The sequence below is a fragment of the Hyaena hyaena genome, unplaced genomic scaffold, assembly GCF_003009895.1.
Source record: "Hyaena hyaena isolate Hyena2069 unplaced genomic scaffold, ASM300989v1 scaffold_901, whole genome shotgun sequence".
Taxonomy (NCBI): domain Eukaryota; kingdom Metazoa; phylum Chordata; class Mammalia; order Carnivora; family Hyaenidae; genus Hyaena; species Hyaena hyaena.
The window spans coordinates 630,657-655,845 of record NW_024081527.1 but is presented as its reverse complement, the minus strand read 5'-3'; the positions used below and the strand labels follow the sequence as shown (position 1 = coordinate 655,845).

The 25,189-nt window shown below is 42.7% G+C and overlaps 1 protein-coding gene across 1 annotated transcript in view; it reads left to right on the top strand.

The window, feature by feature from the left end:
• The window catches only part of PDE11A (phosphodiesterase 11A), a gene marked incomplete at its 5' end in the record, with an annotated part of 137,257 nt that extends 112,068 nt beyond the window's left edge, over positions 1–25,189 (top strand). Inside the window, one exon of the mRNA XM_039220481.1 lies at positions 23,911–25,189. Coding sequence (XP_039076412.1) covers positions 23,911–24,066 — 156 coding nt within the window. The remainder of the gene's footprint in view (positions 1–23,910) is intronic.

The window sequence follows — 25,189 nt, the reverse complement described above, 5'->3', positions numbered from 1 at the left end:
TTGTTTATTTTGAGAGAGCGTGCATGCATGAGTCAGGGGAAGAAACAGAGAAAGAGAGGGAATGAGAAAGAATCCCAAGCTGATGGGACAGATCGATGTGGGGCTCAATCCCATGAACGGTGAGATCACGACCTGAGCCAAAACCAAGAGCTGGACACTACCCCGGTGCCCCTCGTTATTTTAATATTCACGTTGATACAGAAAGCTTGCATCTGTATGTGGATTTCAAGGACTTATAGTGTCCATTAGTGTGATTTCATGAAATTATAATAAAACATGCAAACTCTATTATGATTAAAATGTAATCCTTTTTTGACTTAGAAGAGTTTTCAGATCCTACATCTCCCCACAGTTACCACTGCAAGGATCCCATCATCCTGTGCTGAGCAGCAGAGAGGGCTAACTCATAGAAGGGCACTGGAGTTCATGTCACTGCTTGTATAGAGCATGACACGTGTCAGGTAAAGGTGTTGTACACCTCTGGTTACATCTCTGAGGTCTCCTTGAATACCTGATGCACCAGGATGTTTGATTTTAGAGAGAATTTTCCACCTCCAAAATGAGCTTGGCTCGATAAAGCAACCAACTCTATATACATCTTCTTGTAAATAAAATGGACTTTAATTTGTCTCATTTCATACAACTTAAAACATAAAAACCCATTCTTTATACAGTAGTACTTGACCTACTCCTACTCATGTGTATTTTATAAACTCAAAACTGCCATCATGAATCCATATTAAAATGCTGGAATCTGGTAAAAACAAAATAGATAATATATTACCTAATAAGGCTTTTGAAGGTAGAATTTAAGATAAAATCTACCTCTCCTGATTTGGCTGACCAGCATAAATCTTTTTAAAAGTGTTTCTGCTTTGGAATTATGAAGCTAAAAATGACTTAGCCACAAGTCCACACAAGGCCTGGAGTTCCATTGCTTCTAAGCTTCTCTACAAAACATATTTTAAAAGCTGATTTACCTCCTTTGCATGGCTCTTTCTTCTTTGGATCTCTTCAGAAAAAGAAGAAGAAAGAGAGCAAGAGAAGGGAACTTGCACTCTTCCACCAGGAGATGAATCAAGGCCTCTTTTAAAGATTGTTTTTTTTGCACTATAAGTGCCTCTCCGAAATCTCTGCAGTTTAATGTGCATTTGGAAGGTCAGCATTGCCTGAGCTCCTGGGAGGTGAGGCATGACATAAACATAAAGCATTCTTATTATGCTATTGCCAAACAGAATCTTCTGTACTACTCTAAATGTTTCCTAAGAGAATTCAAGGAGGCACTATCCGGATGCTCAGCCATCACCACTCTTATATAATTATCTGAGCTACAGCCATAAAAATATTAGATAAATCACTCGGAGCACATTACCTTGTCTAGCCGGCAGATGCTCTATGGCACTGTGACCAGAGAGAGCCAGGCTGTCATGTCCCAACCAATATGGCAGCCCAACAGTTGACACTGTTAGGCAAGGTCTAAAATGAAGTTAAAGACTTCTGCCAGCCTGAGCACTTGGAAAAGAAGTTCAGTGTTCGAGTCCTGATAGACATGGAGTCCTGACAGAAGGCAGATGTTTACTGGATACTGACTCTGTTTACAAGGTGCTCTTACATACACAGTTTAATTTGATCCTGTGAAAGAAGAAAATACTTCATTCTGGATCCTGTACTATCTAATGGTCTAGGGTTAACATGTGAGGAAAGTGAAACCTAAAGAAGCTAATGGACTTAATTCGAGTGAAGCAGTGAATACAGGGAAGAGCCAGAAATTCGAGGCCAAGTCCTTTCTCTCTTCATCTGCGGCCTTTTCTCACTACACTGCTCTGAGGAAGTAAAAGGCAATTCCATTCTACCCAGTAGCACTCTACCTTTGTAAACCTCCCACTTACAAAATGAAACCCTGAATCCTTCATAGGGGAGGATATAAGGACCAAAGTAGAGATTCCAGGGAGAGCAATACCTAGAAGGCCAAATAGGCTAATGGATTCTGTTTCACTGGTTACTTAGAAAACTCTCTCAAACATATGTTATGTCAAGCTGTCCTTGATCTGACACTTTCACTGGCAAAGTGGGTTGACATTGCCAATAAAATATGGCAGACTGGCCTCATTAGCTTATCTCCTCATCCTTCTGGGGATTCCATTAATATAATAATAGAGGAACTTTTTTAAAGATATAAACATCCTTGGGTAATGAGAAGAGGGCAAAAAACTTTTGAGGAACATGATAGAAAACACCTTAGATTTCCTTGAATGGACTGTTCATATAAGTAGAACTTATAAGTGAGAACTCTGGTAGTGAAAAACTCGGGAGGAAATAAGAACACAGGAGAGAAAATATTTTGCCTTACAGAATACTTGAATCGTGAAGAGCAGATTATTAGTAGAAATAAGGACCTTACACTCTCTTCTTCCCATGATGCCCCTTTATGCTATTTTCCACACATAAACACAAATTTACCCAGAAATACTAGAGTATTCTGCTTTGGTCACTTAACGGAAGGTTCTAACATGTTTCCACAGTCCTAGCATAGTTTTCATGTCATCCTTTGAAAGAGCAGCCTAGTATTCCAATCAATTGACTTGTCATAATTTATTCAGCCATTACCTAATTTTTTTTCTTTTTGCTAAAAGAGAAAATTTTGAAATGAGCACCTTTGTTCAATATTTTATTGACTTATTTAATACTAGTAAGTGTGATTAGAAATAATGAAGTTGTATTTCTTTAAAAAAAAAAAAAACTCCCAAGGACAACAGAATGTGAGAGAAAATAAGATCTCTTCAAATATTGAAAGCTGGAAAGGGAGTAACATCCCCGAATGTCTGCAGACAGAAGTGAGCCGACCTGTCTTCCAGAACGAGCTCCTGAGAGGCTCAGGACTCAGAGGTGCCAAGTAAAGCCAAGAAAGGGTATATTAGTTTCCTAGGGTTGTCTAACAAAAGTATAACAAACTGGGTGGCTTCCAGCAACAGAAGTCTTACAGTCCTGGAGATGAGAAGTCCGAAATCAATGTGTGGCAGGGTTGATTCCTTCTGGAGGCTCTGAGAGAGAGTCTGTTCCATGCCTCTCTCCTAGCTCCTGGTGGTTGCCAGAGTCCTTGGCATTCCTTGGCTTCTGAATGCATCACTCCAATGTCTGCCTCTGTTGTCACGTGACACTCTCCCCTGTGTCTCTGTCCCTGTGTCTTCACATGACCTTCTTATAAGGACACCAGCCACTGGATTTAGAGCTCATCCAATCCTATGTGACTTCATCTTAACTTGATTCTACCTGTGAAGTCTTTATTTCCAAAAAGGTCACATATCCAGGTACCAGCATATCTTTTAGGAGGTACGATCAGATCCACAGCAGCGAGGCTGAGGCATGAGCCTGGAAGAAAGCGGAAAGGTTAGAAGTTGACAAATGGAGTCACAGGAACCTCTCACCACCTTCACAGCTGGTAAACCACCCATGCAACCGCTGTCAAACCAAGAGCCCAGAGAGCTCTTCCCACAGAGTACTCATTAGGAGAATCCGTGGCTCAAATTAAAAGTCTATGGAATGGGGGTGCCTGGGTGGCTCAGTCAGTTAAGTGTCCGACTTCGGCTTGGTCATGATCTCACGGTTTGTGGGTTCGAGCCCCGCGTTGGGCTCTGTGCAGACAGCCATCTCAGAGCCTGGAGCCTGTCTTCGGATTCTGTGACTCCCTCTCTCTGACCCTCCCCTGCTCATGCTGTCTCTATCTCTCTCTCAAAAAAATAAATAAATAAATAAAACATTTTTTAAAAAGTCTATGGAATGCCTGGCTGGACCCTCGTGTCCCCTCCTACCCTGGACACCAGCAGCCAGACATGCCCAGAAGCAGAAAAGTGAGATTCCACCTAGGGAAATGGCAGCCTCAGAGAAAAGATCCTCATGTACTTGCACTTGGGTTGCTCTCAGTGAAAGAGTCAACTCCCCACAGGATGCCCTTCAAACGAAAACCACCAGCCAGTGACAGCCTCTCCCGCCTCTCCTCCCAACTGGGCGCGCCACCTTGGATGGTCTCTCAGTGCTTTGCACTTAAGTACACAAACAGATAAGGACCACAGTATGTTTCAGGAAGGGCTCCACTAAGAAGGAATGGAAACAAGTCAAAAAACATGAAGGCAGGGCACCTGGGTGGCTCAGTCGGTTAAGCGTCCGACTTTGGCTCAGGTCATGATCTCACAGTTCGTGGGTTCGAGCCCCACGTCGGGCTCTGTGCTGACAGTTGGCTCAGAGCCTGGAGCCTGCTTCAGATTCTCTATCTCTCTCTCTGACCCTCCCTGCTCACACTGTCTCTGTCTCTTCTCTCTCTCTCACAAATAAAAACATTAAAAATTAAAAAAAAAAAAAAAACCATGAAGGCAAAAAGGAATTCAGCATACACAGTAAGTACAATAAGAAAGCCAATGGCCAAAAACCTAGTATCTCAAAAAGATGAGAAATGTGTTATAAAACAAGACCAAATGCTGGTTATTATTTTCTAGTTGCCGCATCATGATGTTTCTCCCCCCTCTGGACCCTCTACTGGAAGGGCCCTCCTGACTGTCCCCACTGCCAGCTGCCTCCACTCAGACCTTGTCAGGCTCAGCAGCCCATCTCTGGTTTCACCCCCTCTGTCCAATCCTCCAAATAAACACTGGCGTTACCTTCCTAAAGCAACTTTGGTTGTTGGCCCTTCAGACCCTCCCTCCCCATCCCTGGAAGAAAAAGTCTAAGCTGACACATTTGACTTTCCTGTGCTCACCTCTCCCTCCTTCCTCCGTACCCTCTGCTCTGGATGTAACTGGTCACCAGCCATTTCCCAAAGTGCTTCTCCACTGACGTTACACACGCACTCGCATGCACGCATACACACACCTGCATGCATGCTTGCACCCTGTGCCTTTGCTCGCACAACTATCACTGCCACACCTACCTTTCTGTCTCCTCCCTCGGCAAACCCTACTGTTACTTTAGGAATCTGCTCTGATGACAGACTCCTGGTAAACCTCTTTGCTCCCAGGAGGTAGATACTCCAGGCCCAGGGACCCTTTGCCTTTTCCTTTATTAGCACATTATACTTATTTGCATTCATTGTCTCTGTTACTCAGCAGCAGTGCCCAGTGCACACTAAGTGCCACCCACCTCCGCCCTCTGCAAGCTGTTACTCAGCTGCTTGGAGCCCCCACGAGATGGCCTGAGCAACACAGCCAGGGTACAGGAAATGGGAGAGAGGGTTCCGCTAGGAAGATCTTGTGTTCCCTCCGCATCTGGTGCTTTCAGCGTGCCCTGAAATAACCCACCATTCCGGAGTTGCCCTGTGGCAGGAGTTAGCATTTCTGTCTTTATTTCACGGCTGAGAAACTAGGGAGGTTATCCTTGCTGTTCACAGTCGCCCCAGTGAATTAGGGGGAGTTTCAGCATATGAACCACTGCCTCCTACAAGCAAAGGGAGGGATAAACTATAGAACCATAAAATAATGGAAAAGGAAGAGAAAATCTCTAAGCCCTTGACTTAATATGTCGTCTATAATCTTAGTGCTACAGATGCTCTGAACAGCCAGAAACTAAATAGGAAAGGAGAAAGAGAGCAACAGAGACCTACAGAGAAGTGAGAGACAGAGGGAAACAGAAATGAGACCTCAGAGGGGGCAGGAAAGGCTGAGTGTTTTTATAACCATCCTCTTTCAAATCTGCCTTCTACACTCATAAAACCTAAAGCTTGCTGCCCTCAGACTTCTTTTTATGGTGATCACCACAGTCTTGTGAGTTTGACTGAAAGTAACTCCACTCTGCTACTTTTGAAACATCTTTGGCCTTGCACAGTGACTCTGTTCTTGGAGCAAAGGGAATTGATGATAGTTAACATCAACCTTTCCAAGAGTCAGAACCAAGGGAGCTGAGGCACGTGGAAATGCTTTGGGAAGAGTAAACATCAAATGTTAAAGCACCCCATATGTTGTTACTACTGTTAATATCACCTCTAAGCTTCAGTGGCCTGTGTTGTAAATTTGGACAGCCAAACTGCCTAGCTCACTAAGTTGTAGTGAGTCCATAGCAACTTTCTTGAGTGCTTCCTGTGTTCCAGGCACCAGACTTTCCCAGCCATTACCTGATTTAATCCTCTTAGCTATGTCAAGCCAGATATTACTATTGTCCCCTTTTCAGATGTGAAAGCTGAGGCTGGAGAGAAGACATAGATATTAAGTGACAGAGCTTAGACTCTGCTTCCAAATCTGGGCTCCCGCTGCCCCTGAGAGAGTGCGTGTGCAGGCCTGAACATTACACAAACCTCACGTCCTTAGTGGGTCACCTTACTCACACAGAAACAAGATGCTGGTGTGATACGAAGATACTTGACTGGAAGTGGGCTTGCAAATAATCTGCAGGCTGGGAAAGCGAAACCCTGAAAGGTGCCTCGTGACCCAACTTAACAGGGGCATAGCTGGCTTGGGACCCCGAGATCTTTGCCCTTCAGTTATGGTTTGTCCAATACACCCTGCTTGAAAGGGAAAACTTGAAACCTTATCTCAGAGTTCTCAAAGCTATCCTGAAGGGGCAAAAGTTGAAAAGGAAGTCTACCTGAGCAGTGATGCAGATTTCAAACAAGCAGAAAGCACACCAAACCAGGGAGTTTGTTGGGAGGGACAGCACGGTGAAGCAAGATGCCTGGGAGAACGGGGCAAATGGGATGAAAAGTCAGCAAACAAGGTAGAAAAGACAGCCCTGAGAAAGCCTGAGAAACTGAACAGAAAATCTGAAGGAAGATAAATGGATAATTTAACAGCCATTCAGTTTTTAAGAAAGACAAAGAACAAGCTACATTGCATCAGAAAAGGCTTAGAAATGATGATGGATGGGGCCCTTCAAATGAGTGGCGAACACAACAGAATCACGGTTGCCTGGACAATTCCCAGCTGAGGGCAAATTTGAGCAACTAAATAAGGATATGGGACTGATACGGATTGAAGAGCTTTTCAAAATCTATTTAATGGCCAGGCAGGGGCCATTGATCGCTTCTCAGAGGAAATGTTTGGGATCAATGAGGTAGTCGGCCCTTATCTATGGTGTGGACTGGTGAGTGGGGTGGGGGAGGGGCTTATCACACTATCACATAATACATACATGACACTATCATGACGTACAACTAAGGTACCGAAATAATTTTTGAAGTATGGTGGCGAAACACTGACTTATTTTGACCTTCATGTACTAAGCATTTCTCTTCTTTATCCTTGTACTTGCAAGCCTTCTTTCACGGTTAACAATCAGGTCGATGACTTGTTATTTAATAATTCTAACACATGATCAAAGGTTGCTGCTTCCTTTATCGGTTCATGATAAAATTTTTATTTATTTTTTATTTTTTTAAATATTTTTATTTATTTCTAGGAGAGAGAGAGAGACAGCGTGAGCAGGGGAGGGTCAGAGAAAGAGGGAGACACAGACTCTGAAATAGGCTCCAGGCTCTGAGCTGGCAGTCAGCACAGAGCCCGACGCGGGGCTCGAACCCACGAACCGCGAGATCATGACCTAAGCGAAAGTCAAGACGCTTAACCGACTAAGCCACCCAGGCGCCCCCATGATAAAATTTTTAAATAAAATAGTTTACTACCAAATAGTTTATACACATTTGGTGAACAGACTTCAAAAGGCATAGAAGGATTAGAGAAAAGTCATCCTTCCTCACACTCCTGCCCCCAGTCACCTCCCACAGGGTCACCATCTTTAACCAACCTTCCTGTATATGTATCTAAAGACAATCTATTGAAAAGCGAAATTACAGCGAGTTTTACACTGTTTTTGTACGTAATGCTCATATACTGTGTTTCCTAATACAGTATATGTATATATGTGTGTGTACATGTGTATATATGCATGTGCACATATATGTGAGCATAAGTATATCTTGCTCCATATCTCATTTTTCACACTTTATTTTTGAGATTTTCCTTTTCAGTGCCCCTATAGCAACTGCCTCCATCTTTTTGATGGCCACAAGGTATTAGGTTTTAAAGATGGAGAATAAAATATGTAGCCAATAATTATTTAATTATTTAAGGACACTGATGTCATTTCTAATAGTTTGCAATGGACCCAGTGTGCGATAAATATCCTTGTAAATGCATCATTTTCACACTTTATTTGTAGGATACATACTCAAAAGTAGAATTACTGCCCATTTGGTATACGGGCATTTGAAATTTTGATACATACTGCCAACCTTCCCTCTGTGGAGGGTGAATGAACCGATTTATATTCTCACCAGCAATTTGTGAGGTGCCTCTCTCTCCACACCCTTACCAATACACTGTGTTTTCAAACTTCTGGAATTTTGCTAATTTGATAGTGTAAATCTATCTCATCATAGCTTTTATCTGCATTTTCCATATCATAAATGAGTCTGGTCATATCTTTAGTATAGACTCATTTACTTAGGAGCCACTTATATTTTTTCTGTAATCTCTTCATATTTTTGCCCAGTTTTCTAGTAGGCTGATGGTCATTTCTTTTTCATTCGTAGGGGCTCACTATATATTAAAGAAATAGACCTTTATTTGTAGCCAAAGTGGCAAATATTCTCTCCAGGTTGTCATTTACCTTTTCACTTTGTTTATGCGATAAAGAAATGGATTGATTTTATGTAGTCAAATTAATGAATCTTTTATGGCTTCTGGATTTTATGTCATACATGGCATTATTTTCTTGTTGCAAAACGATAAAATTTAAAAAATTTTCTTGGGCCAGCCATCTTTTAGTATTTTATGTATGTTTTCTTTATATATATTTGTATCTCTGATTCATCCAGTTATACTTCATTTTGTTGGATGTAAATTTGAGGTCAGAATCCAACTTTAAATTTTCAGACGGCTCCCCAGTTTTCCCATCAGCTTTGACTAGTTTTGTTCCTTAGGATTTAAAAGGTTCACCTAAGGGCTCCTGGGTGGCTCAGTCAGCTAAGTCTCTGACTTTGGCTTAGGTTATGATCTCACCACTCGAGAGTTCGAGCCCCGTATTGGGTTCTCTGCTGTCAGTGTGGTTCCTATCTCTCTCTCTTTCTGCCCCTCCCCTGCTCATGCTTTCTGTTTGTCTCAAAAATAAATAAAAACATAAAAATAAATAAAAGTAAAAGGTCACCTCTATCATATTCTAAGTTTCTTTAAATTTAATTCTATTCTTAGTCTTTCTATTCTGTTCTATCAATCTGTCACCTAATCACACTACTTTAATTAATATCTCTTATAATATATTTTAATGATAAGCCTAGTTTCACCTTCAGCATTAATCTTTCAGTATTTTCTAAGTATTGTTGGTTATCTTTCCATAGAAGCTTTCGAATTTTGTTCAAAAACAAATCTAGTTTGTTGTTTTATTCGGATGCTTATATAATTTAATTTAATTTAATTTAATTTAATTTAATTTAATTTAATTTCTTTAATGTTATTTTTGAGAGAGAGAGACAGAGACAAAGACAAAGCATGAGACGGGGAGGGGCAGAGAGAGAAGGAGACACAGAATCTGAAGCAGGCTCCAGGCTCTGAGCTGGCAGCACAGAGCTGGATGCAGGGCTCAAACCCATGAACCATGGAGATCATAACCTGAGCCGAAATAGGGCACTCAACTGACTGAGCCATCCAGGTGTCCCTCAGATGCTTATTTAATTTTAAATACTCAATGTCTGAAAGGTAAATTACTGTAAAATTCACCAACATTGAAAAGATAGAAAATTGTTGTCCATTAGGAAGTTTCTATTCATAAAATCCTAATGTTCCCATCCTTAAACTGTACCTTAAGAATGTAATGAAAAATATTCAGGGTGCGGTGCCTGGGTGGCTCAGTCGGTTAAGCATCCGACTTTGGCTCAGGTCATGATCTCACAGCTCGGGGGTTTGAGCCCCTCGTCGGGCTCTGTGCTGACAGCTTGGAGCCTGGAGCCTGTTTCCGATTCTGTGTCTCCCTCTCTCTCTGCCCCTCCCAGCCTCAAGCTCTATCTCTCTTTGTCTCAAAAAATAAATAAACATTAAAAAAAAAGAAATTAAAAAAAATATTCAGAGCTTTGGTCCTGCTGTCCCCACACATAGAAACCTTTCCCATATCTTAGCTTTTGGGAAACTTAGCAATGTAATTAAAGAAGTGCCAAAGTAACGTGCCCTCAACCAGGTCTTCAAGTGCACAGACTGGCCTCTTTCTTTGGACAGAGAGAAGGCAGCTAGCGAAACACCACCCTCCTCATATACTCAGTGGTGTGTGTAAAATATTCCTTTTCTTGTCTTCCTATTCTTTCTCTCCAAAAATCTCACTTTCTTTATTATCTTATAAAATTAAGAAAAATTCTCTTACTATATGGAGAGAAACCACCAAAGTAATAGAGGATTTTTATTCTAAGGATCTTTCATTTCTCACAGATGCTGTGGATCTGGTCCTTTGTAGATCCGGGACACTGGGGTGCACAGGCTTTGAGAGCTCCTTCTGGTCTCAAACCTGAGTCTATGGGTACCAGGCACAAGAGCTACCTTTAAAGCCTCCTAAGAAATGTTCCAAATTCATTTGCATGGTGCTCACTAAGCAGTTCATTGGTACCGATAATTATTGTTTTGACTCTTTTGAGACTCTCAAAAATAAGCTAAAAAATAGAAGAGCAAATGGTAATAGAGTATTCTAGAATCCATTCTTAAAGGCCCCATACTACCTTTCTCAGAACACCATTCACACCAAGGGCATGGAATTGCAATTCCAGATTTGTACAACCCTCTCCCACACAGGCACCCCATCCATTATGTTTGGAGAACCCTAGGACTCAAGGTACATGAGAAATATACACAACCAACTAAAAATGTTTAAATGGTCTTTCTTACACATTGAACTTGGCAAAAAATAATAGATTTTATATATTTCGATAAAATCTCAGGTGGCATGGATTTACTGGAAAACATTCTGGTGCCTGGAGAGGTGGATTGTTACCATGTGGCTGTGTTTTAGTTACACGTTCCAACCACCCTCTTCTATGAAGCCCCATTCATCAAAGGCTGTGGCTTCTGGGTCAGCAGCCATTCCTTCCAAGTCAGATGTTGCTACACAGTGAACATGATTGATTAGCTACCGGTATGCTCTGAAAACTCAACCAACAGGATAACCTAGGACAGTATCCTAGAGGGGCTCATTATAACAGGAGAGACAGGCTCTCCTTGCTCCCATTTACGCAAGCTGTCTTTGAGCCTGCCTGTTATTTACTACTTAAAACCTTTGTCTTATTTTCCCAGGGCAGGGCAGAGTAGATGAGTCGCAGATAAAAGATTCATGTCTACACCTAATGTTTGGGAAGTGGGGTTTCTTCATTCCCTAGTGAGGCTGTCTCCCTCCTGTGAATTCGGCCCGAGACAGTTCCTGAACACCGGAACAAGGGCCACTCCACTCTCCTGACACAGCAGTTAGGGGAGAGAGACCCTTGTCATTACCTGCATTCCACTGCGGTCCCTTGTGGGAAGATCCCAAGGTCTTTGTGCTCGGGCAGACCACCTCTGACATCCCAGCTCTGCTGTATTTTCACCATGTATGCTTTGGCTCCTTCAACTTAATTTCCCCAGTCTAAGGTTCCTCATCTGTCAAAACAGGATCCACAACACCAGCCTCACAACACTGTTGTGATGTTTCATCAGCTCACGCCTGGGGGAGGGGGTCCTCGTGTGGAACCGAGAGCAAGGGACACATTCCGTACTCAGGAGTTTGTTCCTCTGGCTGGGATGGGTTCTACTGCCTATCCCAGCAGGCAGTGGGCAGCGCCCAGAATCGATTCAGCCCGCAGACATGTTTCATTCAGTTGAGTGCTGTTTTTAAAATTGTAAAAGGTCCCGTTTGCCATAGACCTGCCCAGTCCTACTGTCCCGTGCAGCCCATTTCTCTCATTAACGGTCCTGGCCTGGCCCTGTAGACATTTAAGACTCTTGCCCTGTATAATGGAAATAACAATGCTGTTAGTCCAACGAGACTAAAATTCCTGCCTCATTAATTCAGAATGTTAATGTCATTTGTAAATATCATTTTCCAAAAAGGAATCCCTTGAGCATATAAGTAAAATAAACAAAACATGCAACCTGAGAGGTCAAGAAAGAAACGATGGAAAAAGGAAGAAAAGAGAGAGAAAATTGCTGTCACGCATTTTTGCTTTGTCATTTTTATAGGTACCTGCTTCACACATTGGAAAGAAAAGGATTGCCTTCTAAGTTATTACTAGTACTGTAATTAGCTTTCAGGGTATTAGCCGTCAATGCTACAAACATCAGTGTTATCACTTGGCCAGACTGTGCCCTCAGGATTCTGATTACAGATCTGAATTATTCTTACATTGGATTCTAACGAGCTCACGTGCCCGCATACTAAGCATTACCTCTGTGGCTCTATCATCTTTACTGCTATTTGGGTAACTGCCTCACGTTATTTAGGTTTTAAGATCTCAAATATCACTAAAAAGTGTTCAGAAAGATCTGACTGTATTTTTTGGCATCTGCAGATTTGGACACAGCCAATCTGTTACTGCTGAATAGTAACAGATCTACAGAGCAGGTATCACGTATATAGAAAAATAGTTCTCCCGAATGGAAAGAGCATCTCACCCAACATGCCAAACATGAAGTAATATTGAACTTCCATCAAGGAGGAAGTAACAGCTAGTTGCTGTTTGTCCTTTCTATCAGAGCTCACCTAGTCCACAGGGAAAATCCAGGCTGCCTGGATGCCGCCTCCCAATTCCTTAGAGTATTTCTTCCTTGGAAGCTGAAACTCCATAGGCCTGCTGACTGCCACCAGCGAGAGTTGGCATCCACTGTTAGCATTTTCTGAGTCCCCATAACATGGCAGGCTAAGAATGAGCAACCTTTTAAAGAGTCTGTTTGGCAGACTCTGGGGGTTCAAAGAGAATGGACGTAACTGCTAGCTGCTCTCTGACCCTCATTAATTTGGGTACAGAGCACTGCCCAGTGAGTGTCAGCAGCAACTTTGTGTGCTGAGGAAGCTGAGACTTCCTTATGCCAGCCACCAGTTCAAAGTTTGATGGAGGGTTTCAATCTCAGGTATTCAGTCTCAGGGTTTCAATCTCAACCCTCGGGTTTCTGGGGGTGACAGAGAAAAGTAAGTGACAACAGTAGATCATTTGGAGCTCAGAAACTCACTCAAATTAGTCTGAGCAGAAAAGGAAATTGATTGGCTCAAGTAACAGGGGAGTTCAGAAGCACAGTTGGCTGGGTGACATAGAGCTGGGGCCAGGAGATTCAAAGGATACCATAAGACACATCCCCTTTTCTCTGCCTCCTACGTCTGTTTTGGCTTCATTCTCAACCTGGCTGTCCTCACACATGTTGGTAGCTCTAAGGTCACATGTTTGTTATAGGTATTATCAACCAAGAGAAAAAGGAAAAGAAAAAGGAAAACCTCACTTCCAGTAGTTCCAGGTAAAACTTAGAGAGAGCTCTGATTGCCTTGGCTTGGGCCACAGCCCCATTTGTAAACCAATCACTGGGACATTCTTGTTGGTCAGGCCTGAATTATGTGATTACTCAGAGCACATGGAATGGATTCCATTATCAGAGGAAGGGTGAAGGGACAATGTAGAACCTCTGCTGTCTCTTACAGTTCACTGCCATAAAAAGTTAACTCATAACTCCCCGATGCAGGGATCAACTTGGTCAAGTATCAAGATGCCTAGAATTCTCTGACACCTCCACAGTTTGACAGAAAATAGAGACCTACAACATGACATCAGTTCTTTCAATTAGGAATTGCATGTAGCTACTAGTAACAGAGATCTGAAACCACAATAGTTTAAACAAAATAGAAATTTCAAACAAAATAGAAATTTCTTTTTTATCTCTGATTCAAAAGAATCCAGACAATTCCACTCTGTACTGCCACAATATAGTAGTTCCACAGCCATCAGGGACCCAGTCCCTGTTTATCTTTCCTTAGCACATGGCTGCCATACTCAAGGATGCCTCATAGTTACAAGGTGGCCACTATCGCTCCAGCCATCATGTTAATATTCCAGGATCAAGAAGGAGACAGGACCAGGGCGCCTGGGTGGCTTAGTCAGTTAAGCGTCCTGACTTTCGCTTAGGTCATGATCTCGCGGTTCGTGGGTTCGAGCCCCGCGTTGGGCTCTGTGCTGACTGCCAGCTCAGAGCCTGGAGCCTGTTTTGGAGTCTGCGTCTCCCTCTCTCTCTGACCCTCCCCTGCTCATGCTGTCTCTCTCTCTCTCTCCCCTAGAAATAAATAAGAATATTTAAAAAAAAAAAAAAAAAAAAAGGAGACAGGACCAGGAACAAAAGGATGTACCTTCCAGCTGAATAAACCCCCGTATAAGAATTCTCTTCCTCTTGAATTCAGCTTACACTTCCCCGGCCATTCCTAGGCTCAGGGAAGGCTGAAATGCATACTGGGACGGCCACTAGCAGTCTCTGGTAGAGATAACACAGACCTGGCAGAGTAAATGACTCTGTCCCCAAATGGGGCAGAAGTCATAAGGCTAGAGTCCCTTGAAATCTGTTGCCTTCTAGCCTGGGAAGAACCCAGGAGGACACAGTGCCTGGCATAGTTAGGTGCATAACATATGTAAATGATTGTTATTAACTTTCTGACTTTAGCAAATTACACACTAAAGATTTATTTTAAAGCTGGTATCTTTAATATGAAGGTTTAAAAACATGTATTCAAAGCAGTCCTGGCTGGCTTGCTTCTGTGTTCACCATTATTGTTTGATTCTTTGTTTTTCAAAGCAAGTTTTAAAAACTGCTGGAAGCCTCCTATGGTAGTTAATACATTATCTTAAGCAATTTAATGCAAATTAATTTTTACACAACCTTGAGCTTCAGAGGCCATTGAACTGGGGAGGGAAGGAGTGGGGTTTAGGAGGAATCTGTTTGCTGCCTCCCATCTGGACCCCACAGCCAGCTCCATCTGCTCTCACATGTAGTGACTAACACTTCGGCAACTCCCCTGCCAAACATAGCATGTAGAGTTCGACTTAGAATTTTCTACTCAGGAAAATGTTAAAGTGCATAGAAAGATGTGAATTGCAGGTTCTCTAGAGAACCTGATGGGATTATTTTGTCATTTCAAAATTATGTGTTTCCTTGGGTTTTATGTTTTTTGTTTATGTTTTTTTTTTTCCTCTTCTGTTTTGCTTCTGGGTTTCATTCTCTTTTAATATCATAGTTCTCCTTGTCAAGTAGGGTCCATCCAACACAGTCATATCAAATGGGAGCTGCTGAAAGGCTCAGGGTAGAGAGTGGCGAGCTGGGATCTGGGGCTACAGTGTGGGCAGTTAATTGAATGGGGTTGGGGGGGGGCGGGGAGAGACAGGCAGCCAGGTTAGAGCAGTTGAAAAGATGACGGTAATCTCAGCCAGGGTTGTAGACATGGCAAGAGACTGACACATGAAGACACTTGGAAGCAGGATTGACAGGGCTCGGTGAGTTTGGACATGGGGGGAAGAGGGAGACATCATGGATATCCCATAGATCTCCATCTTGAGCAGTTAGGTGGAGGTGATAGTGCTCAGCTCTCTGAGGCAGCAAACGGAACGGCAAAGGAAGGTTTGGAGGAGGCGATGAGTTCAGTTCTGGACAAGCAGCTCACTGCCTCTGGCCCTTGCAACACGACAGAAGAGTAGGAGGCTGGCAAGCCAAACCTGATTCTTAGCCCACTGCCGCGGTGCAGCATGGCACGCAAAATTCGGGAATGTGTGAGGCTAAATCATGAATAATCTTGACCTTTGGGAACCCCGAAAGGCAGCAGCTCAACAACTTAAGAGTGTGGCTTCGGTCCCGCAATTGGCCACTTCTTTCTGAAGTCACGTACCTTAAGGAGAAGCCTCCTTTGTTTCCCCAGAGATGCTCTTTGCACGTGTGACTGTCCAGTCACATGAATTCAAGAGAATCACAGGGCCTGCCACCACTTGCGTGCTCTCTTGCCCTTCCTGTTGAAGATCTGAGCAGAGAGGACACCCAGCTGGTCATACCATCAGTGTTTTTCCATTTCAAAATACCAACCCCAAATGGGCTTTTTGGCATTGTCACTCAGAAAGTAAATAATCATGGTAGTAAAGTGATCATATCTTCATGACAGGGATATTACCTTAGATAGTCGAGATGGGCTCCAAGTCTAATTTTATATTTTATCAAAAGTTGATATTAAAGAAATCCTTTAAATTCATTATTTTCTACCATGTATTGCACTTCTTAATTTCTGACTATTTCTCTTGTGTAAGGTGGAGATGGGGGAAGGTAGAAAATACTAAGTCTTAGTGCCCCGTTCTGAAAATATATAATTCAACCACAGGAAGTGAAAACATCTCTTTGACCTTTTAAAAAAATAAATGAATAGTCAGCTCAGATAACTCTCTCAAAGTTTTGAAAAGTACTAATGACATAGTTGGATATTTTCAAACTCAGACAAATGTGGTTTTAAATTGCAGGTGTTCCTTTATGTCCCCCCACTTCCAGCAACAGAGGAGGGGAGTAGTAACTTTTTCTAAGAACGTGGCTTTCTCTGTGTTTATTCCCTGTCCCACATCTGCCCCATTATCCAGCAGTTGGGTTGTAAGAAGGGGCTGTGGTCAAGAACAAGCACACACTGGGCCAGATGATAGCAGACATGGATCATGACGGCAGGACGAAAGCAGGGCCAGAATCTAGCTCCTTGCAGCTTGGCAAGCTGATAAAAACACGGCCTCAGGAATAATGGCCATAAGAGAGAATACTATAGTCGTTTCCCAAGAGGGTCATTCTGGGGTTGTTTTTAAAGCAGGATTCTGTAGCGGGTCAGAACGTCCTGACCCCACACTCAGCCACTGGCAGCTGTCCTGGCCTTACCCCTTCCCGCCCCTGCTCTGTGGGCAGAGAGGAAAGGCTGCTGTTCCCTGGAGTCACTGTGGTAGGAGCTAGAGATACAAAGATGAAAGGCCTTATTTCCACTCTCCGTGGGAGCTCATGGGAGAGTCCTCAAAACAGAGCTGCTTTTTGAAACCAATGACAAGAGACTTCCACTGCCGGCCATGATAGAGTGAGGGGGGGAAACCATGAAACCAAGTTCACAGACAGTGGAAACAGGCAGCATACAGCACAATATAGAGATTCCTGAGAGAGGGGAACGGATGGAGTGAGCCCTACGATTATCTTAGCTTACTACTTACTCCTGGAGGTGGCTTCCAGGCCACCGCACAGGGAGGGAATCCCAGCCAGAGCCCAGCGGGCTCACTGAGTTGAGGAGGCACAGCCAGGAGCCTGCGGAGGCCCAGGGGGCTGGTGTTCCCAGAGAAGAGGACAGGAGAAGAGATAGTTACATGAGAGAGAGTTCCAGAGATCTGCCGAGCACCCCTGTGAGTCTTCACTGCTGTTCCCTACATGCATGTGGGGAAGCTGCTGAGGCCGAGCAAAGAACAGAAGGAGCAAGTAGAATAATCCTCAGAGCCCGCACAGGCTGGGGAATCGTCCATGATCCCACCAGCCAGAATATTAAAGAAAAACCTTGAAATATATGAGGTACTGGGTCTGGTTCTCCGAAGATTATTGTCTTATTAGTGGACCCAAATTAACCCCAGACTAAAGGCTGCTCTGGACCTATCTAGCAACACTTAAAAGCAAGCCTAAAAGGACCAAATAATTTCCAAGTAACCTACCTGCATTCCAGAACAAAACTGAAAAATGGTTAAAGAAATGCAAACATAACTAAATAGATAAGCAAATAAAAATCCATCACCCAACAACATAAAATTCACCATGCCTAATATCCAATCGAGAATTACCAGGCATGCAAAGAAGCAAGAAAACTTGGCTTGGAATAATGAGAAAAATCAATCCGTACAGACTCAGAAATGATACAGATCACAGAATTGATAGAGAAAGACATTAAGACATTTATTGTGTTTTATATATCCAAAGGGTAGAGAAAAGACCAAGCACGATAAAAAGAGTCATGGAAGATATAAGAAATGCCCAACTCATACTTCTAGAAATGAAACTTACAATTTTTCAGAGGAAAACTACAAGAGATGGGATTCACAGCAGATTAAGTTCTGCAGAAGAAACACTCAGTGTCATAACAATAGAAAATTAGAATTTGGTCCCACTCCTCTCTATACGTCAGGTACTAATTTCTACACAGTACCCTTGGGCTCACTCAAGTATCATAATAATGTTCCTCAAAGTTTTGATTTCATTCCATCTCTGAAAGAAATATCTGAAATGGTAGGGAAATCAGCTTAATTATACACATACATACATATGCATTATACATATGTATAATGTATCATATGTATACCTATATACATATGCATATGTATATATGTGTATATTTTTATATATGCTTACCTATGCATAAAATGTTTCACTTCTAATGTTTATTTATTTTGAGAAAGAGAGAGAGTGCCCATGTACACGTTGGGGAAGGGCAGAGAGAGAGAGAGAGAGAGAGACAGAAAGAATCCCAAGCAGGCCCCACACTGTCAGCACAGAGCCCAACACAGGGCTCAAACTCACAAACTGCAAGATCTTGACTTGAGCTGAAATCAAAAGTCAGATGCTTAACTAACTGAATTACCCAGGTGCCTGGATAAACAGTTTCTTTTCCTGTTTTTTTTTTTTTTTTCATTCAAGTTAGTTAACATACGGTGTAGTCTTGGCTTCAGGGGTAGAACCCAGTGATGCATCTCTTACATATGACACCCAGAGCTCATTACAGTGCTCATCTGTAACTTATTGTTCCTTCCCTTCCCTTATGTTCATCTGTTGAGTTTCTCAAATTTGACATATGAGTGAAATCATATGATACTTGTGTTTCACTGCCTGACTCATTTCACATAGCATAATACCCTCCAGTACCATCCATGTTATTGCAAATGGCAAGATTTCATTATTTTTCATCACCGAGTAGTATTCCACTGTGGTGTGCGTGTGCCCCTTCAAAGCAGCATTTTTATATTCTTTGGATAAATTCCTAGTAGCGTAATTGCTGGGTCATAGAGTATTTCTATTTTTAATTTTTTAAGGAACTTCCACACTGTTTTCTATAGGGGCTGTACCAGTTTGCACTCTCACCAACAGTGCAACAGGGTTCCCCTTTCTCCACATAATTGCCAACATCTGTTGTTTCCTGAGTTGTTAATTTTAGCCATACTGACTAGTATCTCTGTGGTTTTGACGATTTGTATTTCCCTGATGAAGAGTGATGTTGAACATCTTTTCATGTGTCTGTTTGCCATTTGGTTGTCTTCTTTAGAAAAGTGTCTTTGCATGTCTTCTGCCCATTTCTTCACTGGATTATTTCTTCTTTTGGGTGCTGAGTTTGATAAATTCTTTATAGATTTTGGATGCTAGCCCTTATCTGATATGACATTTGCAAATATCTTCTCCCGTTCTGTCAGTTACTTGTGTCGATTGTTTCCTTTGCGGTGCAGAAGCTTTTTATCTTGATGAGGTCCCAATTGTTCATTTTTGCATTTGTTTCCCTTGCCTCCAGAGACATGTCAAGTAAGAAGTTGCAGCAGTTGAAGCCAAATGTTGCTGCCTGTTTTCTCCTGTAGGATTTTGACGGTTTCCTGTCTCACATTTAGGTCTTTCATCCATTTTGAGTTTATTTTTGCATATGGTGTAAGAAAGTGGCCCACTTTCATTCTTCCGCATGTTGCTGTCCAGTTCTCTCAGCGTCATTTGTTAAAGCGACTGTCTTTTTTTTTTTTTCCATTGAATACTCTTTCCTACTTTGTTGAAGATGAGTTGGCCATATATTTGTGGGTCCATTCTGTGTTCTCTATTCTATTCCATTGATCTATGTGCCTGTTTTTGTGCCAGTACCATACTGTCTTGATGATGACAGCTTTGCAGTAGAGGCTAAAGTCTGGGATTGTGATGCCTCCCATTTTGGTTTTCTTCTTCACTATTACTTTGGCTATGTGGGGTCTTTTCTGGTTTCATATAAATTTTAGGATTGTTTGTTCTAGTTCTGAGAATGATGCTGATGTTATTTTGATAGTGATTGCAATGAATGTGTAGATTGCTTTGGGTAGTATCAACATCTTAACAATATTTGTTCTTTTAATCTATGAGCATGGAACGTTTTCCCATTTCTTTGTGTCTTCAATTTCTTGCATAAGATTTCTATAGTTTCCAGCATACAGATCTTTTACCTCTTTGGTTAGGTTTATGCCTAGGTATTTTATGGATTTTGGTGCAATTGTAAATGGGATTGATTCCTTGCTTTTTCTTTCTGCTGCTTCATTATTGGTGTATAGACATGCAACCGATTTCTGTACATTGATTTTATATCCTGTGACTTTGTTGAATTCATGTATCTGTTCTAGCAATTTTTTGGTGGAGTCTTTCAAGTTTTCCATGGAGAATGTCATGTCACCTGTGAAGAATGAAAGTTTGACTTCTTTGCCAATTTGGATGCTTTTTATTTCATTTTTTCTGTCTAATTGCTGAGGCTAGGACTTCTAACCCTGTGTTGACAACTGTGGTGAGAGTGGACATCCCTCTCATGTTCCTGATCTCAGAGGGATAGCTCTCAGTTTTTCCCCATTGAGGATGATATTAGCTGTGGGCCTTTCATATATGGCTTCCACATAAAACGGTTTTTGAAGGATGGATACCCTAAGTTTGGTTGTCTCTAGGGAAAGAAACTAAGTGCCTGGGGGCAGGAGATGGAGGGATATTTATTTACTTTTATACCCTTTGTATGCATTGGACTATGTGAATGTATCACTTATTATCACATAAATAAAATATGGAATAAACCCTACATGCTGGTCACAAGGGGAAACAACGGAGTGTGAATGGAATCAGGAAGAAAGTGGGATCCCTTAGCCACTTGGGTGTCTAGATGCCCAGGGCTGTCCCAGAACAGGCAAATACCCAAGGTGTCTGTGGCTGGCCAGGTGGAGCTGATGTGAGTTTGGGAGCCCCCATGATAGCCATACAGTTGCCCCAAGGGATAATAAGCAGCGCATCCCAAGTTGGGTTTTTAGGTCAGTCTCAACCCTGACCTAGACTTGGAGCAGCACATGAGTCATCAGTCCTACCCTGCTCAAGTACATTCTGGCTTTAAGTATCATTAGGTAGAAGTTACAGGGATATAGATTTCAGTTCAATATAAGGAACAACATTCTAAAATCAGAACACCCTGGGAGGTAGTTAGTTCACTGCCTGTGGACACGTTTAAACACTGTGATGGCCACACTGCAGGGATGCCACAGGAGAGATTCAGCATCCCGTGGCTGAGGGCACCGCATACACATACACAACGTACATAACATTTTGAGTCCCTGTGCATGTATATGGAGAGTGAGCAGACAGATGATAAGTGTCCCCTTTCTCTTTTGCTAAGTGGCGGGCAAGTCAAACAAGACAGATATGAGCATTTGCACAGAACTCATCAGGTATCGCTTGCTGATGAGAAGTTTGCCGGAATATCCCTATCCTTCTAAATAGTGGGAGCAATGATCTAACTGATGGCACAGGATGGGATTTTTGCTACCTAGACCCAGCACCTGCCAGAGGAAAACGATATTCTAGTATGGCAATTCTGTGTTTAATTAAACAGAATAGGAAACAAAAAGAAGAAAGAATTCTGAGAAATATGTACCCTCCCCAAAAGTTTTTTTTTTTTTTTTTTTAATTCACAAAGGAAGCAAGAGGGAGAACAAAGAGCTAGATAAAGGAAAGAAATCTCTGTTTGGGGCTAAGCCAAATAAACTTAAATGGTTTAAGGAATAAATTGGTGGAGTAATTCGAATCACGGGCAGGTGCTATGAATGTAATTTAGTAAATGCTCGGGAACCTGCCAAGGAAGAGAAAAATGTGTTGCTTTTGAGATCATTTCCCAGCAGCTTCATAAAAGAAAACTGATTACAGGAATTTAATAAGCAAAACAGAGCCAGAAATATAGTAATCAAATGAGTTTTTAATTACATTTCAGGCAGAAAAAAATTCCAATTTGTGCTCCTGGGATTAAAAAAAAATAAGTTCTAGAGAAATGCTTTTGTAGCAGGAAAATAACATAAACACTAATTTCCATAGGAATTATAGTAGTCAGTTTAATTAAAAGGCTCGATCAGAGTGAAGAGGAGCCAGTGCCAAACTATACTAAATAAAACCAGGGCATTCGTTGCTACCCTACACTACTGTCCAAATAAAAACATTGTGCAATGGATAGAAAACGGTCACCTGCATTTTTTTTCATTAAAGGGGATTTTGATCACCACCTGAGTTTTTACGTTGCTATGTTTTATTTTCATATATGAAATAATTTCATATTTTACTAATACATCTGATTTAAAATTAAATGTTGGTTGGTGGGATAAATGTCATTCTTAAGAGAGAATATGCTGTGTTTAAGAGACATCAGTGTAGAGGGTCACCACTTCGGCCAGGTTGGAGGCTCACAGCTCAGTAGGATCCCTGATTACTTCTAGATTCTTCAACTCCCACTTAACTAATATCCAGTTGCATTGAACTCCTATCCCTTACTTCTCTGGAGTGACGGTTATTTGAGGGAATAAATCAGGTCTAACAGGTGATTTGCCGTCATGTTAGGGACGTACGCCCTCAACATGAAGGGCTGTTCTTTCTGTTGGGTGGCTCGGCTCTCAACCACACCGTAACCACAGGTCCTGCCTGGAGAAGGCCGTTCAGAAGGTGTGCTGAAACTGCAGTGGATTTGTTCCCCTTGGGATGAATGGGACACACCTGTAAGGCACCTACAAGGACCAGGGGCATAATCTGTGACCACAGAACACAGACCCATGGCATAAAGTGGAAACATTCCCTTTCCATGGGCTAATACCTGCACAGCTCCATGATCCTTGCTTTATTCATTGCTCTGTTCCACAATGGAGGCTGGAAATTTATACTATTAGGGAGTAGGGGACTCTTTTTCAAAAACAACAAATTTAAGTAAAAAAGAAAATATTTAGGGGGCGCCTGGGTGCCTCAGTTGGTTAAGCGTCCAACTTCGGCTCAGGTCATGATCTTGCAGTTCGTGGGTTCGAGCCCCGCGTCAGGCTCTGTGCTGACAGCTCAGGGCCTGGAGCCTCTTTCAGATTCTGTCTCCCTTTCTCTCTGACCCTCCCCTGCTCACGCTGTCTCTCTCTCCTCTCTCTCTCTCAGAAATAAATAAGACATTAAAAAGTTTAAAGAAGAAAAAGAAAATATTTAGGAGAGTTTCCTAAATAAGACCCTGGATCCTGAGTTTCATTGGCCTCGTGGCCAGTTGGCCTCAGGCCTCAGCCTGTGTGTCCTCTTCCCTTCCCTCTGCTGCACCCCCAACCCTCTCTTCCCTGCTTTTTCTCTTCTCTCCCATCCATCTTCATACATGTTCACATGCCAATCTGTTCATCTAGCACGGCTCCCAGGTCCTTAGCTTGAAAAATGAGCACTTTCTCTTCTTCAGGATGTTACCTGGTCTTTCTTATTCAGGTGAGTCCACCCAGAACCCCCCTTCTACCACCGCCCCCCACCCTGTGGTGTAGCGAATGGTAGGTGTATCTTAGTAAAGCTTTAAGTTTATGGTCTGTTGAGATCTCGAGGTATCCGGAGCAGGCAACAATATACATGTTAGCATACATGTGTGAGCAGGATATCTTGTGTCCTGTCTTGTCTGATGCGGATTTAGAACAGGATCATAATCTAATTGGCTGGCACCCTGGGGGTGGTACACAGCCACCCTGTCTTATTTTTTCATTCTCTGCACAGGCTCTAGTAATGTAGCACAACGGCATCACCTGCATATTTAACTTCTTGTCAATAGCTCCTGTTTACCAAAATAACCCTCACATTTCCGTCTTGCAGCCAGTTTCCATTCTCCTCACAAGGGAAAGCTAGAAAACCACGTCAGTGACTTGGGTTCTTCTCTCTTCCATGTGTTTTTGTTTGATTTCAGGCCTTGGTGAAGGTCAATGTGAAACTGAAGCCCATGCTGGACTCAGTGGCGGTGAACAGGAGTAAGTGGGAAGAGCTGCACCTGAAAAGGCTGCCGGCGCCCGCCGCCTCGCCCTCCTCTGCCAGCCTCATGGCCTCGGGGGAAGACAGAAACTAGCCCTCCAGCTTAGCTACTGCTGCAAAATGACTGCATCTGTCCCGAAGGGCCAGCATCAGGCCAGCCCACGCCATCCTTTTGTTCCTTTAAGCTCAGGCAGAGCGTTGCCGGGGAAGAGTTTGCACGGGGAAGAGTTTGCACGGGGAAGCACGCCTGGCCTTTCTCCTTGAAGTGTGGTCTGCAGGCGGAGGCAGGCAGAGGAGAGCCAGACATGAAGGACAGAGGGGAGGGAGCCCCGCACGGGGCGCTCAGCTTCCCCTGACCAGCACACATGGACTGAGGCTGAGACAAGGTGCTAGGCAGAGGACCCTGCACCTGAGGACAGCTGGCCCTGCTCAAGCCAAGCACAGAGCAGGGGACATGCCATTAACGCTGCTTCACTTTGTATCCAGCTCTTCTATTTGTTACAAGCCAAGCGAATGCCTGCGTTTGCATCCCCAGCGCCGTTTTGTGCCACACTGTCCCAAGAATCTCAGTTTGTATTCTGTAGAAGTATTTTATATTTATCCCAAAGCTTCTTAATGATGGATTAGAGCCTTTAAAATTGCCTACCTAAAAAATAAACTATAGCATCCTTACAAGTAACAGTCAGTCCTAGTTTTCCCCTAAAAAGGCCCATAGTAGAAAGACAGCAAATGTGTTTGTTTGTGTGACTGGTATTTATACAAGATTCATAACACTGCACTGTGATTGCGGCCCCCTTTTCCAGTTTTTGAAAATCCAACCTTTGTTGTAGACTAAGCCTTTTCCCAGAAGGAATGGATTACTAGACTTTAATTAAAGGAGAGATGAAAGGAAGTCCATAGCTGGACTCACCACACGTGACCCATGAACACTTAGGAACTATTTCCAATAGTGAAGACATTTTCCAGGCCACGGCAGAGCCACAGAAAATGATCATGGACTACCTTGAGTTTTCTTAGGGATGAGTTTTTGTATACCATCTAAACTTCCCACTAATACCAACCTAAAGCCAAATGTGGTAGTCTCCAATTTTTTATTTTTCCTTAAGTGTAAGAAATAATACTTGAGAAGTTAAGAAATAACAGTCTGGGGGCACCTGGGTGCCTCAGTCGATTGGGCATCCGACTTTGGCTCAGGTCATGATCTTGAGGTTTGTGAG